Genomic DNA, 23,853 nt, shown 5'->3' with positions numbered 1-23,853 from the left:
AGGTCGTGATCTCAGGGTCCTGGGATTGAGCCCCGCATTGGGCTCTCTGCTCAGCGGGGAGCCTGCTTCCTCCTCTCTCTCTCTCTCTCTGCCTGCCCCTCTACTTACTTGTGATCTGTCTGTCAAATAAATAAATTAAATCTTAAAAAAATTGCTTTAGACAGGTGTAAAAAATTTCTACTTGCTCAGTTACTATTTTAAGATCTTCTTTCAAATATTGGTTCACTTTGAGGTGCATTACTCATGTCCTTGAATTCTCAGGTAGTTATACAAACATTTATAGTCTCCTTAATTTATTGAGTATCCTATAATCTAGCAATTATTATTATCTAGCAATAATCACTCATTATATTAAAAATGTAATCACTCATTATATTAAAATGTAACACAGGACACGCCCCTGTGGAGAAAAAGTGATCCACTCACTGATGGCAAATGTTAGTAAAGAGGATGAGCTACAGCTTGGAGACTTAAATAAAGCAAAGGCTATTTTCAGCACACTTTTACAGTCGGTAGTTGGTCCAGGGAATGCTGTAGAGAGGTAGTCGGTCACTTCCCCTTAGGAGCAACAGAATGACAGGTTGAGGCTTGGCGACGAGGGTGGCAGAAGCTCAAGGGCCTCCAGCCCCAGCCTATTTCTGGCTTCTCCACGCACGGGTTTGCCCACTCTCCCTGTTGGGGCGCAGAGAGCATTTTCACTACCACCCAGAACAATGCCGATTGTGATCTCCCAAGCACAGCACAATTCTCCGATGTTCTCCACAGTGAAGCTTTTGTCAAAGACCATGCGACTTTGTTCTGACCCCCTCTGAGGACATCACTACTTCCTCTTTAGCCTTCACCTGGAAACGGAGTGCTTGGCCAAGGATAGGAGAGGGAAAGTAAAAGACATGGAAGTGAGTGCGACAGACAGGAGGGGACAATAGGGGGTGGTGAGCTTGAGACAAGGACACTGGGGACTGGGAATGCCGTCTAATAGCCCCTGATAGGGTTCTTCACAGGGGAGCTCATCATTGCACTTAGAAGTACAATGAAATTCCAGAACATCATTCAAATCCCTAGACTAACCTGGGTCTGAAATGACATGCTAAAGCAAAATACAGTTTCCCCCCAAGGAGTTTGCTAGTAAAAAGCATTTGTGTCATTTGTGTGGAAATTAAGACCAAATTGCAATATGCTTTACATTTCCAGTGTGGAAAGTTTAGCTCTGAGTCCTGGTCCTGAGGATGGCGCACCCAAATGATAAATGAAACAAATAGGTCATCAGTTGGAAGAGACTGAGCAACTCACTGAGGTGGTATTTGATGGACGGGAGAGAAAAGGCTACAGCAGAATTATTTTTAGAACTTTAGAAGGTGCTTTCATGTGCTTATACCGCAAGTTTAGATTAAGAAGAATCTCAGTCTAGCAGCTTCCTTTTTACTACTCCAAGGACGAGGGCGGGAGGACGCGCTTTCACTGCACTTGGTTATGCGTCTGAATAATAATGAGGTTCCTTCTCCCACAGCAAGGTACCTATCAGTGCAAAACTTCAGTAGCTAGTAGTAATATGACACCTGCACAAAAGCCATCAAGTTAATACCTTCGTCACTAAGCCAGGAAATCCTGTGCTGCACAAATGTGCGGTTTTTACAGAGTTACTCAGGCTGTGGTGCTACTTTTCCAGTTGTTGTTTTTCTTTTAAACCATGCATTTACTGCCCTTTGATCTAATCATGGGTATTTTCTTGAACAGACTGTTTTGATGTAAACTTTATTCCTAAAAATCTTCAGATTCACTTTATTAAAACAGTTCAAACTCAGGCAAACCTTAATCCAGTGTGAGTAACTCCACACGAACGAGGCTACAGCACTGGCCCCCTCTGCGGCGAAGGTCAGTCCATTCATGAAGGAGCTCTACACGTAAATATAAAAATATTTTATTTTCAGATGCTTTCATTTTTAAGGTACTTCCTTGAAAGGCATGTCAAAAGAAGTATTAAATAAAAGTGGTTTCCTATGATTTGAAGGGGAGAGGAGTGGAAACCGCTGTTGCTGGTTACGTAACTGAAAATCTTCATGGCTGTATGTGAAGGTATACACTATCTCCAACAAACTCATTTTCCCCTAAATCTGTTGCTGTGAAATTATATATTGTGATTTCCAAAAGCTTTTACTGAAATGCAACAGTTACTGCGCACTGCTATACTGCTTCTTATGTAGTCCAGCTCATCTGTCCCCAACAAAAAGCCACGGATGGTCTCATCTCTTCCTCTGGGGACGTAGGTGCATGTGTGAAGCCGTTGGCATATTCTTGGTTAGCTTGCTTGTGAGGCAGCTTGGAGAAGTCTCCTCTACTTGTTAGCAGTTGGTTGGTTTTATAAAGCATCTCAGAAGGCAGACACAGCACTCCCAGGCCTGCCAGAAGGATTTCCTCTTTGAAGATTCATTTTCTTGCGGGGTCTTGCTTTGCTCATTTGGTGAAGACTTTTGGGTGTAAAAACGGAATGCAGAGTTACAAACAGTTTTGCAGAAACTGTGCTTTGGTCCCTAGACTTTGTTGTCCTGAGGAATCGCACCTGTCACCTGGTTTGCATGCTTCATGACTGAGGTTACCTTAAAATAGGAATGGCAGGAAAGCTTTCCTATGCTTTGGATAGGAGACAAATTTGCTTTTGTAGAATTTGTGGCTGAGGAAAGCAGACAGCGCCTGGCTGAAGAAAACATATGTCACCACTAGCCACCAAGTTAAGTTGTGGAGCCCAAAGGTGACAGCCATGGAAATGTAGATCATCAGCTCTGCTAAGTAGTTCGGGGAAGAAACATATTCAAACCAGTCTCCAAAAGGGATTCGGTGGTTACAGTGAATGACCACCCCTGAAACAGAAACAGAAGGCCACCTGAACAAATGAAATTGTAGAAAGAAAATTTACCACTTCAGGCCCCAAGTCATTTCCAAAAACTCAGATTGCTGACCTGTGTGCAAACCCATTTCCCGTCACACTTCCACGTCAACTTACTATGTATTAAAAAGTTACATGCCTAGGTTACACTATCAACTGAAAATAAGCACAGAGGAAAACCTGTTTCTCCATTAGGCCTCCAAACTAGTCATTAAGAGTCATTAAGAGGCATGAGCTCAAATCCTGACTCTACCACTCACATGCTGTGGAACTTTTGAAAAGCTGCTTAACAGCTCGGTGCCTCAGTTTCCCCATTTGTAAAGGGAGAATAAGACTGTCCCCAACTCAACTAAGCACTGTGAGACTCTATGTAAAGTTCCCGGAACCGGGCCTGGCACAGAATAAGCACTGGATAAATGCTGAATAGTATTATTCCACTCTTAGTATTTCAAAAAACCTAATGAAAACTGTACCTGTGCTAAGTCAAAACAAGCTAACTAAAAAGTTAAGGGTTTTTTTTTTTTTTTTTTTTTTTGCTGCGGCTGGAATGACCCTAACTCAGCAGGGTAACGGGAATGTTCACGTGCTGGTTAGGCACGTGTCTGCTGTGCAGGCCCCCAGATGTGGACACAGAATGGAATTATAGAGCGTGAGGGCTAGATGGAGCCGGGGAAGTCTTTCAGCATAACGCTCTCGTTTTACAAAGGGGAAGATTGAGATCCAGAGAGAGGTCTTGTCAAAAAGGAGCATCTGATAGATGAGTCCGTTAATTTAGGGCAGGAGGGGAAAAAATAAAGGAACAGAGATAACTAACTTCTGAGGGTTCAGATTTCCCACGCAATGGCTGTGCAAGGCCCCTCACCTGCTTTATTTTTCCTGAGATTGCCGAGAATGACGTGGCACTTGTACTGATGGACAGACGACCAGATAAACATCAGCATTCCGAGGATATGGAACCACCGAGCTTGCATCAAGAGATTTTTCCCTATCACATAGACTACAGAAAAAAAGAATTAGCTTATTAGCCAGGCTGCAACATTTCAGAGGCTTGGGGAATGATACAGCTAGTAGAACCATACAGTTAGGAGAACACAATTACCCACTATTTTGTTCCTCATGACTAGAAAATTATCCTGACCGAATGTACCAGGTCTGGGGGTGGGGGGGGGCGCTGTCCTGTGGGTGAGGGGGTAGGCTCCTCATCCAGGGGCAGCTTCAGTGGCCCCCGACAGAGAGTGCCACATGGACACGCTCTCCTGCTGCCTCTTTAAATGCTTCAAGCACAGAGGTCGGCTCTGTGTCCTACTCTTGTGATACACTCTCGTGTGGTGACACTGCTTTCCATTTCTATTTCTAAACCTGGTGTTGTGTCTTCTTTCTTACGGTCTACTGTCAGTAAGACACTTTCTGAAGGAATCTCACCCTGAGCTGCCACCCTAAGCCATTCAGGGGAGACACTGAATGCAGAGCACGGACTTGACTGGCTCCGGCCAACGAAGAAAATCACTAGAAGTCACAGCTCACGGTGGGGCTTCCCAAAAGAGAAGTGTAAATTGCAAGACGAAGACACAAACTATCCTTTTCTGATTAGAGAGAACCATGTTAGATTTAGCTCAGAAGTAGAAACACTCAAAGGATCATCTTCCTCTTTCTTCTCCAGCTACCAAAAAGACAGGAAGAAGGCAGGTCTTCTGAGGACTGGCATCAGAAAAGCAAATTCAGGACTTCCTTATGATCAGCAGGAAGCAGTCAGGTTAGTTAGGAACTTGACTGAAGAAACAAAGCTGTCCATTGACTGCAGATTGGATTGATGGTGGGGAAGAGCCTGAGGGTCTGGAGCCAAGAGACAGCCCCTACAGAGTTGATTCAGGTAAGAGAACCGAAAATATGCGATTCCCTATGGGCACTGGAGGGAGGACTAATAACAGCTAAAGACTAATGAGAGTCCACCAATGTCTACATGTGTTAATTTCTTTTAGAAGCCTATAGTTTACTATAGACTCTTAATGTTTACTAGACTTAGCCATTTAATGAAAAGGTTATATTTTTACAGGTTAAAAATAAACAAAATATAAAAATAGTTTTAAATTGGAGGGCTTTAAGAGCAAGTCATTTTAGGATTAAAAACTGAAGCAAGTGTTTGAGAGTTCTCTTTGCTGTCAGGTTACCTACTCTGAATCAGAGAAAGTACCTATGAGGGAAAGATTCCTAAGAATAAGTTGGAATTATAATGCAGGAAAGGGGAGGCAAGTGGAAGGCTGAGAATCCAATCTGTGTAGTATTTAGCTATTTGTTTATTCGTTGTTTACTGACTGAGTGTCTACTGAGCCTGGCATCTCACACAGGGATAGAGCAGTGAGTACGTAAGGTAAGATCTCAGTCCTCAGGAACCCACGTTCCAGTGGCAAGGGACAGACAGAAACTCGTAGGCAAACCGATGACCAACACAAGTTCAGGTAGAGAGGGCACTCAGGAGAAAATAAAATACAACAGTGTAATGGGAAGTGGCTGAAGGTAGACCCTCTAGACTTTGAAGACCAGGAGATGACGGGGCAGCTTGTAGACATCCTTTCTCTTCCTTTTCACAAGAACCCTCTGAAATCAGGATACGTCCCTGATTACAGATGAAGATACTGAGGTTCAGGGTGGTTAAGTAAGCCTGAATTCAGACTCAGTCTATTCCTGTCAGACCCCATGGCTGACACATGCCTGTGTGTTCTCTCTCAGTGAATTCCTGAAACCGGTTTGCCTCATATTGTCCCAAATGCCTGCATATGACTTCTTGAAAGACAAGTAGGTGAAAGAGAGGACAGCTTCAGAAAGGCGTGTCTAGGAAGCTATTTCTGGGAGTGTCTCAGCTGCTTTTTCTTGACTGTTTATTTGGTGGGGAAGGCAGAAGCTGGGATCAAGCTAGCAGACAAAGCTCCAGAAGAGATACGTAATGCCAACAGAGGCCAACAGACTGAAAGCTAGCAGGTTAGCTGCGTGCTTCGGAAAGCTTCTTTGGGTGGAAATCCTAGCACTGTGCACCATGTATCAGACCTTGATACAGGCTGCACATGAGTGCCACAGCAGAACATTTGGGAGGAAACACTGACTTGATTCAATTCAGGGGAATCAGATGGAGAGATGCTAGCTGAGTGCCTGAAGCCCATAAATAATTCATGAATTAAGAAAAATCATTACTAAATTGTACTCTAATGTCATTCCTTAAGCCAAAGAGACCTTGGGGTTGTGCTATAGCGACAGAGAGAGGATGCTCGAGGGGCTATTCTGATGCCGAAATCAAACCTGAGGAGAAAGTTCACTGAGTACCGGAAACATCCAGAATTTGGTCTCTATTTACACGGACAGACAGGACATCCGAAGACTTGAACTAAGAGAAAACAGTCATGAATGCTCTGCCCTGCAGTGTGTGGGCAGAAGGACACCCAAGGCGAAGCAGGGTGACTTCGCCTCAACACTAAAAACTAACGTGAGTCACCCCAAATGACTTGAGTTCTGTGTAAAAAGCATGCATTGTTTTTACAAAAATGATAGTCCTATATGTTAGATCTCCAGCCTCCCTTCCCCCTGCAAAGCACACTTCATTTCCTCCTCATAAACAAAGGTCATGATTTTGCTTCCCTCTTGCCCGGCCAGTGGGAGCTCAGCAACGTTCAGACACAACTCGGACTCTCCACAGTACGCTTTTGTCCTCTCCCCTCAGGCGGCCTCCCTTGAAGAAAAGCTTTGTTATGATCAGAATCATCCCAAGAACGAAATGGCAACATAATGGCTCTCTACTCCCTCAAATCCAAACGGTTCACGCCCGGCCCAGGCCACGCCTTCTCCTCTGGTTCTCTGAGATTTAATCCCGTACCACCCTTTCCCTTCCACACACGCACCCGAGGGAGACTGAGCCTTTGGTGGAGCAACTTTGCCGACCCTTTCTCCTGCTCTTGGGTGTTCCTCTGCTTCCTACCCAACTCTTGCCCATACTCCCTCTTTCTTTCCAGAGTAACTCCGCCTGAGGTCACGGACTTCAGTCCCACCAAGGAAGACCCAGATCCCAGTTCTTCCTCCTTACAGCAAGCCTCCTCAACACCTGGTACTTGACTGTCTTTACCACAGGCATTAGCGCTTACGTTGGTGTCTCTCAGGTTTTAGCAATTATGTAATAGTTAATGTATATACCCTTGGGCACGCTGACTTTTGCCAAGGCTGGTAGAGTTCAAACTCTTAAATGCAAAGTGGGTTGGGCAGGTCTGTTTTCAAACTTTTGTCAAGCTTGGTGGAGTGCTTTGCCTGAACAGCACTTCACACGCCCAGTGACTCAGCTGACAGACCCCAGGGACCACTCACCATTCCTGCCGTCCATTGGCACTTGGCTGAGCACAGTCAGGCCGGTGAGGACATAGTAGACGAGTCCAAAACAGTACTGCACGACGTGAATCACGGCATTGGAGAAGACACTGACATAGAAGCATTCGAAGAGCCTTCGCAAGCTGTGTAGCCACAGAAATACTAACACTAAGAATGCGGACAGTGCCAGCTCACCCCCTATAATTCAGAATGCAACATGTTAGCATCTCTCTTTCCGGATTAATGCAAAGTCATTATTATTTTTCCTGCTGTTCCATGGAGTATTAAATAAGATTAGAGCTAGGAGAGGGCCCTAAAACATCATCTAGCCTAACACCTTTTTTTTAAAGTCATGAGGAAGTAAGCCAAGTGAAGTTAAGGAATTTGACTAGAGACAAACTCAGATCTCTGGCCTCCCCATCATTGGAAAGCCTTCTGGTTACACGCATGACACTGCAAAGGAGTCTGTGCACGCAGAACCTGATGTCTGTGGACTTCTGGTTCCTGGCGCTAACAGCCAGATGAAGATGGTCACGAAGAATGCCCGGATGACCTCTAATAACCCCACCCAGTGGGATCCCTGGGTCAGGGGAGATGAGACACAGGCACCCAGACAGGCAGAAAAGGGGACAGGAACATAGACAGAAGGAAATATGCGTTTTTTTTTTCCATATTAAACAAACAAAAAACAAAATCATACTCTCAGGGGACTGTGAGCCTTGAGATCAATCCCTCTACCTGCTTCCCACCCGTCTGCCAAAAGAATTCAGAAGTACTAGTTTTTCAAATGACATAACACCTAGATGTTTTTGTTTTTTAAATGAATGTCACACACACACACAGACACATACACACCCATCATTAGAATTAAGGATACAGTTTAACGAATTTTTTTTTCTTTCTTTTTTTTTTTTTTTTAAGATTTTATTTATTAATTTGACAGAGAGAAATCACAAGTAGATGGAGAGGCAGGCAGAGAGAGAGAGATAGGGACGCAGGCTCCCTGCTGAGCAGAGAGCCCGACGCGGGACTCAATCCCAGGATCCTGAGCGGCTTAACCCACTGAGCCACCCAGGCGCCCCCAGTTTAACGAATTTTTACAAACGAAACCAACCTATTCCACCCATACATCCGGCATCCAGATCAAGAAACAGAACACAACCAGCGCTCCCTTGTCTCCCCTCCAGGCACTGCCTCCCCCCAACAAAGGTAAGCCCTATCTAGACTTCTGTCAGTACAGAATAGCACTGCCTACTTTTCTATTTTAAATACAGCAAATCCTAGTTTTAACTCTTTGGGAATAGATTAAAACAAATATACAAATAAAACTCCTCACAACCAACCTTCTAAATTCCAGAACCCCAGCTAGGCCCACAGTAAACAAAGGGAAAGATGACATTTTTAATGGGTGAAGTGGGAACCACTGAGTTCTCTGCCGGTTCCAAATAGGATGTGCATAGTTCTTCCCTCGGGCTGTCATCTTTTGCAACAAGTTCCCCGGGTTATGGAGAAAAGGACTGTTCCCACGGAGCCAGTGGTGGAACAAAGGACAGAGACAGCACCAGGACAATTTGTTTCTAATTCAGCCCCTCACCCTCTCCCTGACACTAAATGAGGCTGCCTTACGGTTTTCACCTTCCATTCCTGCTTTCTAAAATTGTTCCATGCATCCTTTATTTGAGGATGAGTGAGGCGAATTTAAAGGCTATTTTATAATCATTTGTTGATAATCATCAACAACTATTCAGAGCCAATTTTATTATATAACTATTGCTTATAGGATAACCGATATTTTTAACTGGTGATCAAGAGTTATTCTGTTTTGGTTCAGCTAGAGAAATGACAAATGTTTCAAGGCCAACCTAATGGAGCCCAAGAGCTTTCGCACAGTGTAAAGACTTCTGCATAAATATATCGATAGCACTAAAAATATCAGAAGGAGCACAGCCAGTCTTGTACACAGCACAGCACTCGCTGGGAAGGCAGGGATGAAGAGCGGACCCTTGGTCGGCTGTGATCTCAGTGAAGGACATGGAGACATCCCCGTGGCCACCGGGTTAGGAGGCACGCAGAATTTTTTTGGCCTCACCCTCCACTTCCGGGGCCCACACAGGAGGAGACTAGGGTGACTGTGAAATACCAGGAACAGCTCCCTGCAGGCAGGAAAGGCAGGAACAGGACGACACGGTTCTAACTAGCCCCTGGAGTTGTACCTTGGAACTGGGCAGCCCCGAGAATTCTGAGCAGACCGTGAAGCCAGTTTGGAAAAGGCACTCCCAGGAACAGAGACTGAGTAAGGTGCCAAAGCAGGAAGCCGTTCCACAGCACTGAGATGATGTAGAAGTGAGAAAAGTACCTGCAAGGTGAAACCAGTTAGGCGATCATCAGAGGAGGTCCTCTTTAAAGCATTAAGCAGAAAGACTATTTTTAGACTCTGGAGCCTCTTTTCCCGTTTCCTAAAGTGTACTTTTGTTTTTTTAATAGAACCCGAATCCTGCAGACGTTCAGACTTTTAAAATCTGCTTTCAAAGGATGGGACCAGTTAACTCCGGAAAAAGAGGCCACCTGAGGTTAACGAGACCGTGATTGACCTTGTCAAACCCGGAAAGAGGGTCAATTAGCAACCTTTCTTATCTCTGGGTGAGAGGATTGGCTCAAGTTCCAACAGAGGGGGCACCAGACCCTGGCAAAGAGAACCTAGGTTGTGCCAACAGAAGCCAAATGTGTGAAAGATTTCTAAATCCTGGGCAATGTTGCTGCAACAGCCAGAGAGCCTGTTACACAAGATTTACAAAACCACAAGCTCTCGGGGCTGCCAGAAGCCTTAAAGGTTTTCTGATTCAGTGTTTTTCCGAAATTGTGTTGACCAAATTACTTTATAATAGCATGACTTGAACTCATAAAACGAGGAACCAAATCCTGATGGTTACACCTTTCATCAAGTAGTGCCTATTCTGTAATCAACACAGTTACAAATGAAATACAAGTAAAACCAGCGCCAATGGACACCGAAGTTAGCAAGGTCCCCTTAATGTGAAGGAGGATGCTGGTTTACCCAAAGGAGGTCACCTACTGCGGCACAAAGGCCTAACAGGTTCTTCTGAGGTCCCTTTACCCATCCTTCTCCTACTTTTCTTTATTTAGGTAAATTCAAAATCTTTCTGACTCTGCAGGTTGTCCTCCGTGGCCTTCAACACATCACTTTGTATCAAGCCTCTTCCTTGTCACAACAAAATAGACCGAGCTCAGGGATTCTTCTTCCAGAAGATCCAGAGGATTGTATCAGACTTTACAGCAGTCCCCGCCCCATCCACCCCAGACCCTGCCCACAATCAGGTCTGACAAATACTGATCTCATCTGATCATTCCAGAGCAACCCATTTAGTTCTCCTGACTCCTGTTACAAATTCTATCACTAGATCTGCCCTTGCCGAGCTAGCCTGTTATTCCTCATTCCGATCTTCTCCAGGCTCAAGAGCTTAGTTTCCTCCAAAGTTCATCCTTATATTTCCAGTACTCCCTTCCCTACCTGGCCACCGGTTTTTGGTTGCCTTCCAGGGTCTTTCTTAAGACATGCTTCCTAGAACTGAGCCCAGGTGTGGTCTGAGTTGCAGGAGCAAGGCAGAATGTCAGGAGCACCTTGCTCTGAAGGCTTCCATGTAAAGGAGAGGGGTTGACTTCTGAAAAGCATCTTCTGGGCCAGCCACTCTACCTACTTCATTTCTTCACAAGTATTTATTGAGAACTTAGAACGTGCTGGGCAATGTTCTAGGATCTGGGAACTCAGCAGGGAGCAAAGAGACCAGGTCTCTGCCTTGATGTTTACCCTCAGCATATGGTCAATGAATCAACCTATAGACATGTAGCATAATACTGGTTTAGGGGGCAGAGACGGTGCAGAGGGGAGGCCGAGGGGGTCAAAGATGGCCTCTCTGGAAGTGATATTGGCTAGAATGAATAACCTTAGTGAGCGTCTATGGGAAAGAATTTTCGAGGCAGAGGAAATGACAACCACATAGGCTCTGAGGAACAATAAAGGCCACATGTGTGCAGAAGCAGATGCTGTAGGGTCTTATAAGGACCTGGCTTTTATTCAGTGTGACAGGGAGCCATGTGTGCAGAGTGACTTAAATAACAGGTTTTAAAATCCTTCTGGCTAATGGAAAAGTTCTGGAAATTGATAGTGGTGATGGCTGCACAGCAATGTGAATGTATACAACACCAATGAACTGTACACCCGAAAAGGGTTAAAATGTTAAGTGTTACGTCATGTATATTTTACACACACACACACACACACACACACACACACACACACAGCATTGCTTATTCACTTCACTCTCTTTAAAGTTAGAAAAAAAAATCCCTCTGGTAAGTTGGCAGAAACAATTCTGCCTAACAAAAAGTTGACTTGGTTATTTTGTGGCAGGTGAGAAAAGGAAGGCTCATATCCAAGTTACATATCCAAGGTCACACAGTAAGTGGCAGCATTTAGCTCCAAACTCAGCCCTATGACTCTGAAGTTAAAATCACCCAGTAGCACTACCTTTCTTTCTTTCTTTCTTTCTTCTTGCTAAAGTAGGTGCTACGGCCAGCGTGGAGTCTAACACGGGGCTTGAACTCTTAATCCTGAGAGCAAGATTGGAGCTGAGGACAGTATTTGGACACTCAACCAGCTGAGCCATCCAGATGCCCCCACACCCCTATACCTCTAATTCATGCAACCTAGACCCAATGAACCTGAACTTTTCTGTCTCTGGATCACATATGTCAATTTATACCACGTTAAAAGGCCCCTTTAGCCTCCAACAACAGATCTAAGAAGTCTACCCCTTTTGTTTTAGACATTCTCCCTCTTTTTCCTCCCTTGGCACTTTACTTAACTGCAGCACTGTTTTCCAAGCCCGTGGGAAGAGGGATAAGGTGATCCTTATGGTAACACAGGACTTGGCACCAAGCAAGCACTGCTTTAATAAATATTTCAGGGCTAATTAGAAGCTAGGGACTGCTCTAGGGTTGCAACAACGAAAACAACAGATAATCCAGCCCTTATGGCACTTATACTCACACTCACACACAAAAGTAAAATTCATTGTATTCCACCAGGCAGTTACTGTTACTGAGAAAATGAAAGCCAGGAAGAGAAGAAGAAATATGGGGGCGGGGGGGAGTCATGGTGGTGGTAGAATTATACTTTTAAACAGGGTGGATAGGCAATACCTCACTGAGAAGGTAATATTTGAGTAGAATTATAGGAAGTAAGGACATAAACCATGTGTGTGGCTATATGGGGAAAGAGCTTTCTAGATAGAGGGAACAGGCAGTGCAAAGGCCCTGAGGTGAGAAAGAAGACTAGCAGAGAGGCCTACAGGGCTGGACTGGCACCACATGGGGGTTAACTATAGGTCGCAAAGTCAGTGAGGTGATGGGAACAAAACAGTATAAGGTCTTGGGCTCTTCCTGTGAGTAAGGTGGAAACCACTGGATGATTTTGAGCCAGGAGGCAGGATCTAATAATACAGGTTTGCAGATAGCTGAGACTGATCCAAGGCCCCATTATGGGAGTTATGGGGTTAACTAAGAAGTGAACTAATGTTTACTGGTTCTGACTAGGTGCCTGGCCTGTGCTAAGTACTTTAATGTCGTCACCACCTATATAGCAAAGAGGTGTTATTATACAAGCAAGCCTTTTGCCTGGACCTTTTGCCTCTTACTCAGTCTTCTCCACACAATGGCTAGTCACCCTTTCAAAAACAGGAATCACACCATGTCACGCCTCCTTCCCTGTCCTAAAGAGTTCAGCGGCTTTCCATACACTCGGAATAAAATCTCCTCTCCACCGTGGCCCTGGAGAGCCAGCCTGGCCTCCCCCAGTGAGCTCATCTCCTGCCCCACCCCTCCCTTACCATCCTCTCCAGTGTTGTCACTGTCACTGTCACAACCACCCTACTTTGCTCGTGATCAAGTAATCCTGCTCGATTTCCTCTGATGCACTTATTACCGTCCAAGATTACCTTGTTTTGTAAGATCTGTTTACATATTTACTGCCTGTTTGATAAGAACAAAAGCTCTTGGCACGTAAGTACTCTATAAACCTTTTGTTAATCAACAAACTAAACCTAAACCCTGTTTTTCTTAAATTCATTCAAGACAAAGTGATCAAGGACCTTATTATTTGTCAGGCACTGAACCAGGGATATGGTAACAAACAAGACAATGTAAACTTATGGCCAGTTTATAGTCTAGAGCAAGGGTTCTTAACACTTTTCCTCCCTGGCCTCCACTGGCAGTCAGGGGAAGGGAACTGGCCACTTTTTAAAATGTTACTTCGATCATAAAATACATAGGGATTACCAAGGAAATCAATTATATTGAAATATAGGTAACACAACTACTAGAAAAAGAAATTTGCGATACAGTAATATATGTGCTTAATTATTGTATCAAATAACAAGATCTAGGGATTCATCCTTGTGGTGAAAATATTTTGATGTCTCTTCAATATTTTTAATGTGATATAAAAAATCTTTCACCATATTGCAAGTACTGCTAATTCTACCATGGTTCATTAAATACATTTATCATTAAGGAAATGCTAAATTTTGGCTAGAGATTAGTGAAATAAAGATGTAATTTTTTTTCTAACTCAGGTTTGCCCTGAATTCTGTGCACAGGTCCCCTGGTTATGACTGCTGCACCCCTGGAGAAAAGTCTGGATGGCTCTTTGCTTCCAGAGCTCAATTCAATTGCAAGGCTTTGATACCATTTTGAAACTTAGAAGCAGAAGTACTTCTATACACATTACACAAGTCAAGAGCATTCTGACTCATGTTGACATCACCTATTTATTCAGATTTTCTCGGAAATTAACAATCTACGAACCAAAAGGAAAACAAGAAAAGTACCATCACCTTAATTTAGGGAAAAAACCCTACCCAACAGTGGTAATGGAATTGAACATGCCATGAACTGATTTAAGGTTTTATTCTTGCCTCCTTAGGAAAAACTAACCCCAAACAAAATTATGTAAGCACCATTTTAGATGCAGAAATGTGAATGCAGAAATATGATTTACAGCTGCCTCTAAGTATAAAAATTACAGGTTCACTTTTAAGAGTACAACTGAATTCTGCACAAGGAAAAATATTTAAATATAGTATCTAGGCACATTTGTCTTTCTTTCTTGGCCTGGACTTGCTCTATCTTCTTCCAATACTAAAAGAAATGGTTTAAATTAAAAAAAAAAAAACAAAAATGAAAACAAAACATCATTTGGACATCATGGGAGGTTCTAATCTAGAATTCTAGAAGAATAAAAAGGTGTAAATTATGGGAGAAATTACAACAAGCCCAAAGAGTAGTAATGAATAAAGGAAAGCTACCAGGTCTGTTTTCTTAGCTGTCATCTAATCAAGTGCTTGAGCACTAACAGCTGGGGAATGGGAGCCAGAGAAACAGCGGAGTGCAGGGAATGACTTGAAATGTGTCCTTTAATCTAGGGACATCAATCTCCTTTTCAAAATTCAGAAAAGCAATTTGTTAGAATTCACACTAAGAAATATTTTTGCTTCACTTTATAACAGTAAAAAATGATAATCTGGGAATGCCATTGCTATAAAGCCCAAAAGGCTGTACTGCAATCAAACGATTAAAAATAGGATAATGGCTAATGTTTGCTTAAAAAGAGCTTCTAATAAATACAGGGTTTGACTAATTCGTCCTAAATACTTCTACCTCTTCCCAGGGCCTCATTCCCTTTCCTCTTCCTGTGAATGTCCTACATCTTCCTTCTCAGTGTTAACACCTGAGGAATCTCTCTCCCAACAGACCAAAGTGGGGGCGATTATCCACGTTTCAGAAGCCAAGTTACGCTCAGCCGCATTCTTGTCTGTGGACCTGGGACCCTGTCTCTGAGAGGTTCAAGCGATAACCCTGGGGTTTTAATACATTTGAAACCTTATCACGTTCCTCCAGATACCTTCCTACATGTTCAACTTTCGATGCACCTTCAAGACAGAAGAGCCACTGCTGTTCTCCTACCGTCTAGAAGTGCTTGGCTGACTCTTCTCAGCTATGTTCTGAATTCAAAGCAAAACAATAAAAAACCCCAAACAAAAGCAAACTACAAGTCTTTACAATTCTGAAAGACCCCTACTTAAGCCCTAACGATTTAGATTTAATCTTTCATTGAACTTGGTTATGAAACCTGTTGAAAGTCAAAGCTTCGGGGTCAGTCTCGACAAAAATGTGCAGTCCTGGGCCAAGGTGCTAGGGAGGAGGGTCGGTGTGGCCGAAGGAGGTGCCGCCCTGTGACCAGCGGCTCGCCCCTCGTCCTGACTTCGAAGGTTGGAGACAAACGAGAGAAGCACAGGCGAAGGGCGGGCTTGCCTTCAAGTCTACAAGTGAGTGACCTCAAGTTAGATCGAGCCCTACAGTGCAGGGGAGGGCGAAAAGGAAACGTTGGGACCAAAAGGCTATAACCTGACACCGGGTGACCAGGCCTACATTCGGAAGCGCTACTTCCCCCCAGGGGAAGACTCGGTGCGGCCACACGTTCACGTTCACGCGCGGCTCAGCATCCTCGGTGCCCGCGGGCTCTTGGGGCATTTCGGCCCCCCGGGCCACGACGCGGACGCGGCCGTGCCCCCAGAGACCCGCCGAGGCCCGCCGCGCCCGGAGACCTGTCAGGGCCTCCCGGGCCCGGGCCGCGCCGGCCCCGCGCCCGCCTCTGCTGCCCCCTGCCGGCTGCCGGAGCCGGGCGCCCCGGGCTCTCTGCGCCTCGGCTTCCCGGGCTCGAGCCGGGGCGCGGTTACCTCTTGGGCACATCAAAGACCCGGCAGGCGGCCGGGCGCGACGGCCCCTCACGCTTGGTTTTCCCATAGCGGATCAGGTCCTGGAAAAGCGCGCAGCCCGGGAGCAGGCCGGGCGGCACTAGCTGCAGCAGCAGGGTCAGCAGGAAGGCGGCGGTCAGCGTGAGCCACAGAGCGCGCAGCGGGTTCAGCGCCCAGAGCTCGGCCACGACCCAGGGAGCCATAGCCGACGCGCCGGGCCTCCCTGCTCCCAAGGGCCAGAACCACCCGCCTGGGCTGCAGCGGCCGCTCGCGCGCCGCACACCAGGTGGGCGGGACGTCGGTGACGCAGCGCGGGACGCGGACGTACGCGGTCCCGCCCAGGACACGCCCAGGGGGCGGGGTCACGCTGGCGCTCAGTGGTTGTCCTCCGTCTCTGGTCTGACTCGCGGACCTGTAAGAGAACCCCAAAAGATGATTCAGCGATGTGGTGCGAACAGCTGCAAGCCTGATTGCTGCATTTTTCAGTGGAAAAATGGAAACAATCCTGAATGGTGCACTTTATTTAGTTAAGTTGTGTTGCAATAACACGTTGTAATATCATGCAGACATTAACATGGTAATGATGAAGGCGGTAGAAACACGGAACGCAGTTTAGGATAGCAGGAACAGGAGGTTAAGTGAAAATAAGTCGACTGTAAAATACATGGCTGTGATTGCAAACAACCATATGGTCCTTCTGGCTGGGAAATGAGGGCTTTTCGTATGACTTAGGATCTCTTCAGCAGGAGTCACCCCTTCATTTTTCTTCATTGTTTTTAGGTTGACACCGCAAAAATGCAGCTGGTCTTTCTAGGACATCTTTCCAGACAAGCTACTTGCAGGGACCAAGCTTCCTGGGTGACAGAGATTCTCTTTTAATTCTTTGACTTGGGAAAGGTTGCAAAGCAAGACAGGGGTGTGTGTGTGTGTGTGTGTGTGTGTGTACGCGCATATGTCTGTAAGAAAATGGGAAATATTGACGCTAGAAGGAAAAGTCATCTTTCTTTTCCTCTCACTGTCTCTCTCTCCGTTTAGATTTTAGCCAAAAGAGTGTACAGCTCACATTCAGACAAACCTCCTGTGGAGGGCAGTGGCTGAACAGGAAGTCACAAGTCAAACCCTACTGAGAGCATTTGTGTATGTTTGAATCCTTTCAGGAGTGAATTATTTCAGAAGTGGAAAACCAGGCTAACGTCTGTTAGAGAGATCATTACCAATAAGCATAAGCCAGTTTTTACCTTTCTTCATTTAATTACCAGTGCTATATGATAAACAAATCTCTGGCTTTGCCAGCATAAATGACCATGCAGTTCTACTAGTTGTTCAGGCCAAAAACCTTGCACTCAACCTTGATTCCTCTCTTTCTCTCACAGCCTAACTACAATTAGCAAATGCTGGTGGTTGAGCCTTCAAAATTTGAAACCCAAATTCAATCAATTCAGTGAAACCTTTGTCAGTGCTTTACTACAGACCCCAGCCAGCTCAATAAGTAAGAAAAAGAAAGGAAAGTTCTAAGGACTGCAAAATAAGAAATAAGCTGTCATTATTTGGAGATAGTCAGAAACTCCAATAGAGTCTAAGAGAAGATATTAGAACTCACTGGACATTTTGGTAAGGTTGCTGAATACCAAAATCAGTTTATAACTGTTGATCATTTTATTTCCCAGCAAAACCAGAAGATAAATGTTTTAAAGATTTGATTTTAAATAAAATACTATGTTTAGGACTAAATCTCATAAGAAATAGGTAAGTCTTTTTCAAAGAAAAGAAAATCATACTGGTATTATAAAGGACATATCTAAAATGAAAGCTATACTAAGCTCACAGACTGGTTAAGATGATAATTCTCCCCAAAGTGATTTACGGAATAGATATAATCCTGATTAAATCCTAACTTTTTGTGGAACTTAGCAAGTTGATTCTAAAATTTATATGGAAGGAGCACCTGGGTCGCTCTGTCAGTTGAGTGTCAGATTCTTGCTTTCAGCTCAGGTTATGATCTTGGGATCATGAGATTGGGCCCCACCTTGGGTTCTGTGGTCAGTGGAGTGTCTGCTTGAGATTCTCTCCCTCTCTCTCTACCCCTCCCCCTGCTCTCACTCTCTTTCTCTCTAAAGTAAATAAATAAATCCTTAAAAAATTTTATATGGAAGTCAGAAAGGCTAAAGATGGCCAAGGCACAGTTGAAGATGAAGGAGAAGATTGGAGGCTCACTCTATGAGACATGGAAGCTACCAGAGCTATAGTAGTAATGACGTCTGTATGGTATGGAAGTAGGGATAGACAACAGACAATGGTGCATGGTGGAGAGCCCAGAAACAAATCCCTATTATACACTTGACAGTATGATTGAGGTTGTGTGATACATCAGTTGGGAAAGGATGTACTTATAATAAGTGAGGCTAGGACAAATGTGTAAACCTCAGGAGATAGACAAGGGTGGTGACAGGGAAGTGAGAGAAAGAAATAGGACCCCTTCCTCACTCCATGAGTAAAAAAATCAATTCCAAGTGGATTAAAGACCCAATGTGTAAGGCAAAATTAAATCTAGAAGGTAACATAGGAGACTACTTTCTCCTGTATCTTCTAGAAGGTTGTATATGAAACTGATCTCATGGGGCGCCTGGGTGGCTCAGTGGGTTAAACCGCTGCCTTCGGCTCAGGTCATGATCTCAGGGTCCTGGGATCGAGGCCCGCATCGGGCTCTCTGCTCAGCAGGGAGCCTGCTTCCCTCTCTCTCTCTCTGCCTGCCTCTCCATCTACTTGTGATTTCTCTCTGTCAAATAAATAAATAAAATCTTAAAAAAAAAAAAAAGAAACTGATCTCATGGTAGGAAAGTTCCTTCCCCCCAAGATATAAAAAACAACTAGGGGTGTCTGGGTGGCTCAGTGGGTTGAGCCGCTGCCTTCGGCTCAAGTCATGATCCCAGGGTCCTGGGATCGAGCCCCACATCGAGCCCCGCATCGGGTTCTCTGCTCAGCGGAGAGCCTGCTTCCCCCCCTTCTCTCTGCCTGCCTATCTGCCTACTTGTGATCTCTCCCTCTCTCTCTGTCAAATAAATAAATAAAATCTTTAAAAAAAATGCTCTTAAAAAAAAAAAAAACAACTAGAAGAAGACATCAGTACATTCTACAACATTAAAATAAAAATCTTATTTTAAATAAGAGTGAAATAGAGTGAAATACAAGGCACAGAATGGGGAAGGGTATTTGTTATACATATAATCAATATAGGATTAAATAAAAAAAATTTTTTAATGCAAATAAGAAAAAAAAAGGCAACTTGATAGAAAAATGGGTAAAAGACTTGTGTGGGCACTTTCCCAAAGATACTCAGATTACTAAGAACATACAAAAATGTGATCAATCACATGAATAATCAGGGAATTGAAAATTAAACTAAAATAAAATATAATATTACAACAGAATGGCTAAAATTAAAACAACTGAGATACTGAGTGTTGAAGTTCTAGAGCAGCTAGAATCATTGAACAGTGCTGAGGCAGGATAAATTGTTACAACCACTTTGGGAAACAGGTTGGCATTAGCTAGCAAAGTTGAAGATATGATATTTATGACTTAGTACTTCCACTCCTGGATGTATGTTAGAGCAAGACACATGCATGTGCTCCAGGAGAGGTAGATAATAATATTCAAAGGACATTCATGATAGTTCAAAACTGGAAATAACCCAAATGTCTATCAGCAATAGAATTTGCAGACCATTTGCAGACCATCCAATATTCTAGCGTGATTGCAAGGAACATAATATAGCTCCATGCGATATGGACAAATCTTACCAACAATGTTGGGTGAGAAAAGGCAAGACACAAATTATACACTATATAATCCTACTTACATAAAGTTTAAAAGTACGAAAGAAAAGCAAAAACATGATTGTTATAAAAAGCAGTTCTCTTTTTTTAAAAAATTAACATATAATGTGTTATTTGTTTCAGGGGTACAGGTGTGTGATTCATCAGTCTTACATAATTCACAACTCTCACCATACATAGTACATACCCTCCCCAACGTCCATCACCCAACCACCCATCATCGCTACCACCTCCCACCCCTCCAGCAACCCTCCTGAGATTAAGAGTCTCTTATGGTTTGTCTCCCTCTGGTTTCATCTTGTTTCATTTTCCTTCCCTTACTCTATGACCCTCAAGGCAGGTCACTTTCAAGGGAGAGAAGTTTGTGTTTGGTAAGGACTTTGCATGAGAGACTTCTGGGGGTACTGGTGGTGTTCTATTTATTGACCTGTGTGGTGTTTATTTTACATAGGTGTTTACTTTATAATTACTGTTATGCTGTATACTTGTGTTTCATGTACTTTTATGTATTTTTATTGCTCTTCACAATAAAAAGTATTAGAAAAGCATATTCATAATCTGATCATTTCTTACCAAGTCATTCCTGCTACCCGGGTCCAAGCCACTTTCATCTCTCCATTGTATTATTATAATAGCTTCCTAACTATTATCCTACTTCTACTCCTTGTCCCCCTTACAATCTATTCTCAGCACAGTAGCCAGAGTAATCTTGTCAGAAATGTTAGTAAATCATGTCATCCCTCTGCTGAAAACTCTCTACCTGTCTGCTTTTTATATGTTTACCTTAGATGCAGTTTCCAGGGCAATGGTTCTATCTTTTCATTTAGTTGTCTTTCTCAACTGAAAAAACAACATAAATAATTGGTCCAAGCTTTTGATACTTCTGCCTGGCACAACCAAATGCCAAACTACTTGGAAGAGATTGTCAGAGAAAAAGAACTCCTGCTAAAGATGGGTTCGTAAAAAGGTACTGAGTTCATATGGAATCAATCTACTAGGAGTGACAAAAATCAGGAATACAGAACTCTAAGAAATTGAAATAACTAAATCACAGTCTGAAAGGTATAAAATTAGTACATTAAAAATGATCAAAGACACAATAAAAAGAAAAGAATCAAAACCCTAGAAATAATGCACTATTGGAAAAGACCAGGCAAGTTTTATAGATGCATATGTAAGTTCTAGAAAAGGCAAAAATGGGGAATGGGGTGAGTTAGGTGGGGTGCCGGGGTGGCACAGTTGGTTAAGCTTCTGACTCTTGGTTCTGGCTCAGGTCATGGTCTTGGGGTTATGGTCTTAGGGTCCTAGGATTGAGCCCTGAGTCAGGCTCTGCACTCTGCATGGAGTCTGCTTGGGAATCTCTCTTCCTTTCCCTCTACAGCCCCCAAAGAAATAAATAAACAGATCTTAAAAAAAAAAAAAAAAAAAAAAGAAAAGAAAAGCAAAAAGTGATTGAATAGCCCATTAGAGAGTTCAAAAGAGACTAGGAAGCTAAATCTGTGTTAGATACTCAGAAAGCAGTGAAAATTGATAGAAATGGAAAATGAAAGAAGAAAAGAAACAAGGAGGAGGAAGTGGGCCAACCTATAATCAATAGGAGGCCGGAAGGAAAGAAGAGACTTTATCTGCAGAACAGATAAAGTTTGAAAAGGTCGCAGTTGAGAATTTTTCCACTTTGACTAAAATGGTGTCTCTTCACATGTAAGGAACATAATGAAACTTGAACAGAATAAATAAAAATAGCCATCTGGACCAGAGGTCAAAATGAGAAGTCAGATAACACACACACACACACACACACAATCTTAAAGGCAGCTGGAGAAAAAAGGCAAATTGCCTAGAGGAGTAATAATTAGACCAACAACAGTAATAATATAATTCAGAAGTCAGCGGAATCAAATTTCAAAATATTAAAGCAAAGTAACTGTCAATTAGAATTTACATATAAGAAACTACCATTCAAGAATAATAGAATCTTTGAAAATTAAAGAAATGTGATTTATCATTCATAAGGTCCCACTGGAAAAAAGTACATGAGCAAGTCCTCTAGAAAGAAGGAAATCAAACCCAGAGGGAAAGAGTGAGATGTAGTGAGCAGTGGTAAGTAATGTAATTGGCAAGTGTGAGTATTACTCAGGTTACTAAGTGAGCACTGATTTCATAAGATAATGTTATTGATAAACTTGTATAAAAATAAAATTAGATAACAATTGAGATGGGATAACGTGGTACATTTCCTTTAAGGTCTTTGTGTTGGGGAAGTTAAGAACTATCATGTTTGACTTAAAACCTCAAATTAATGTTAAAAATGTAAGGTCAACAAATACAATATAAGTGGGATTCAAACCAGTCTGTATGTGATGGGGAAAGGAATAAAGGAAAATATATAAATGGCCAATAAACATGGCAAAAGTTCCTCAACATTGTTACCTATCAGCAAAATGCAAACCAAAACCTCGGTGAGATACAACTTCCCACCCAGGGGTACAACTATGATCAGACAATAACAAATGTGGAGAAATCAGAAGCCTCATACACTACTAGTGGGAAGGTAAAATGGTGCACCTGCCTTGAAAAACAGTCTGGGGGCAACAAGGTGGCTCAGTCACCTCTGCCTTCAGCTCAGGTCATGATCCCAGGGTCCTGAGATCGAATCGGCATCAGGCTCCCTGCTGAGCAGGAAGCCTGCTTCTCCCTCTCCCACTCTCCCTGGTTGTATTCCCTCTCTTGTTGTCTCTTTCTTTCTGTCAAATAAACAAGTAAAATCTTAAAAAGGAAAAATGCTCTGGAAATTCCTCAGCAAGTTAAACATGGAGATAACATGTGGTCTAGCAATTATACTGCTAGGCATATAACCACAAGAATTGAAAAACATATGCCCACACAGAAGCTTGTGCATGCCTGGTTGCAGCAGCATTCTTCCTATTAGGCAAAGGTGGAAACAATCCAAATGTCTATCAACTGAGGAGTTGCAGAACAGAAGGTGGTATATCCATACAATGCAATAATATTTGGCCATAAGAACGAATGAGGGCCCAATACGCGCTATGACACAGATGAATCTTGAGAACAGTATGCTAAGTCAAAGAAACCAGTCACAAAAGCCCACAGAACAATGCATTGAGATTCGGAGGGTGGTATAATGTATCACTCTCCTTTCCCTCTTCTAGCTCCCAACGGGCAGTCTTGGCAAGACGTAAGAGCTCAGAGTCTGCTGAGCCTCTCAGTCTCAATTTCCTTTCCCAAGTTCATCAAGCAGGTAATGCATTCTTTCTCCCATGGGGAGGAGTGAGTGGCAGGGACTGGAGAAGCATATCTGGTCTCGTCCTCCTGTACTTTTTCTTCCTTTATCTTGGTAACCCCTCTGAACATTGCCTGGTACATTCGTTTATTCACTCATACACCAACTGTTGATTAAGGCCTCACCTTGGGCACAGTGCCTAGTGCGGAATAGAAAGACTGGGCTGTAGCCTCCGGGAGCTGGCATTTTGGTTGGGGGGATGACAACATGAAACATCTGAACAGCGGCGAAACAGTCTGATCAGTCCCTTTCGGTGTCGGATATTCCAAGGCTTGGTCCTGAAATTCCTCTCAGCTCCATTTCCACTCACTTCTTTGGAGATCTCATGTCTCAGGGATTGAAATAATGCCAAGTCCTCACCCTTTCCCTAGAATTATTCTAGACTGTCTCATTTTAAAAGTGAATATTTAAAAGTCATCTTAAATGCATCTCTAAAAGTGATTTCTGATCTTTCCTCCCTCCCTACTTTTCCCCATGCAAATCTACCCATGTCTCCATCTTCCTAGGAGATGGTTATCTCCCTTGCTCAAAAATCTTGGTCTTACCTTGTCTTCTCATACACCACATCTAATTCACCTGATAATCCTGCTAGTTTTACCTTCAAAATATGTCTAGAATTTGATACCATTTCAGTATCTCTATGACTTCCACTCTCGTTCA

The 23,853-nt window shown here is 43.4% G+C and overlaps 1 protein-coding gene across 1 annotated transcript; it reads right to left on the bottom strand.

Annotated features, from left to right (window-relative positions):
* Positions 1 to 1,902: 1,902 nt before the first annotated feature.
* SRD5A3 (steroid 5 alpha-reductase 3) lies at positions 1,903 to 16,354 on the bottom strand. The gene is made up of 5 exons (XM_059384175.1): positions 16,039 to 16,354; positions 9,439 to 9,581; positions 7,226 to 7,423; positions 3,744 to 3,878; positions 1,903 to 2,855 (listed from the first exon to the last, which is right to left on the bottom strand). Exons 1-5 carry the CDS (start codon positions 16,257 to 16,259, stop codon positions 2,596 to 2,598), a joined length of 957 nt encoding a protein of 318 aa, XP_059240158.1. The 5' UTR covers positions 16,260 to 16,354; the 3' UTR covers positions 1,903 to 2,595.
* Positions 16,355 to 23,853: the final 7,499 nt, after the last annotated feature.

This window comes from Mustela nigripes, chromosome 1 (assembly GCF_022355385.1).
Source record: "Mustela nigripes isolate SB6536 chromosome 1, MUSNIG.SB6536, whole genome shotgun sequence".
NCBI classification, from domain to species: Eukaryota; Metazoa; Chordata; class Mammalia; order Carnivora; family Mustelidae; genus Mustela; species Mustela nigripes.
This window is presented reverse-complemented; position numbering and strand designations above follow the sequence as displayed.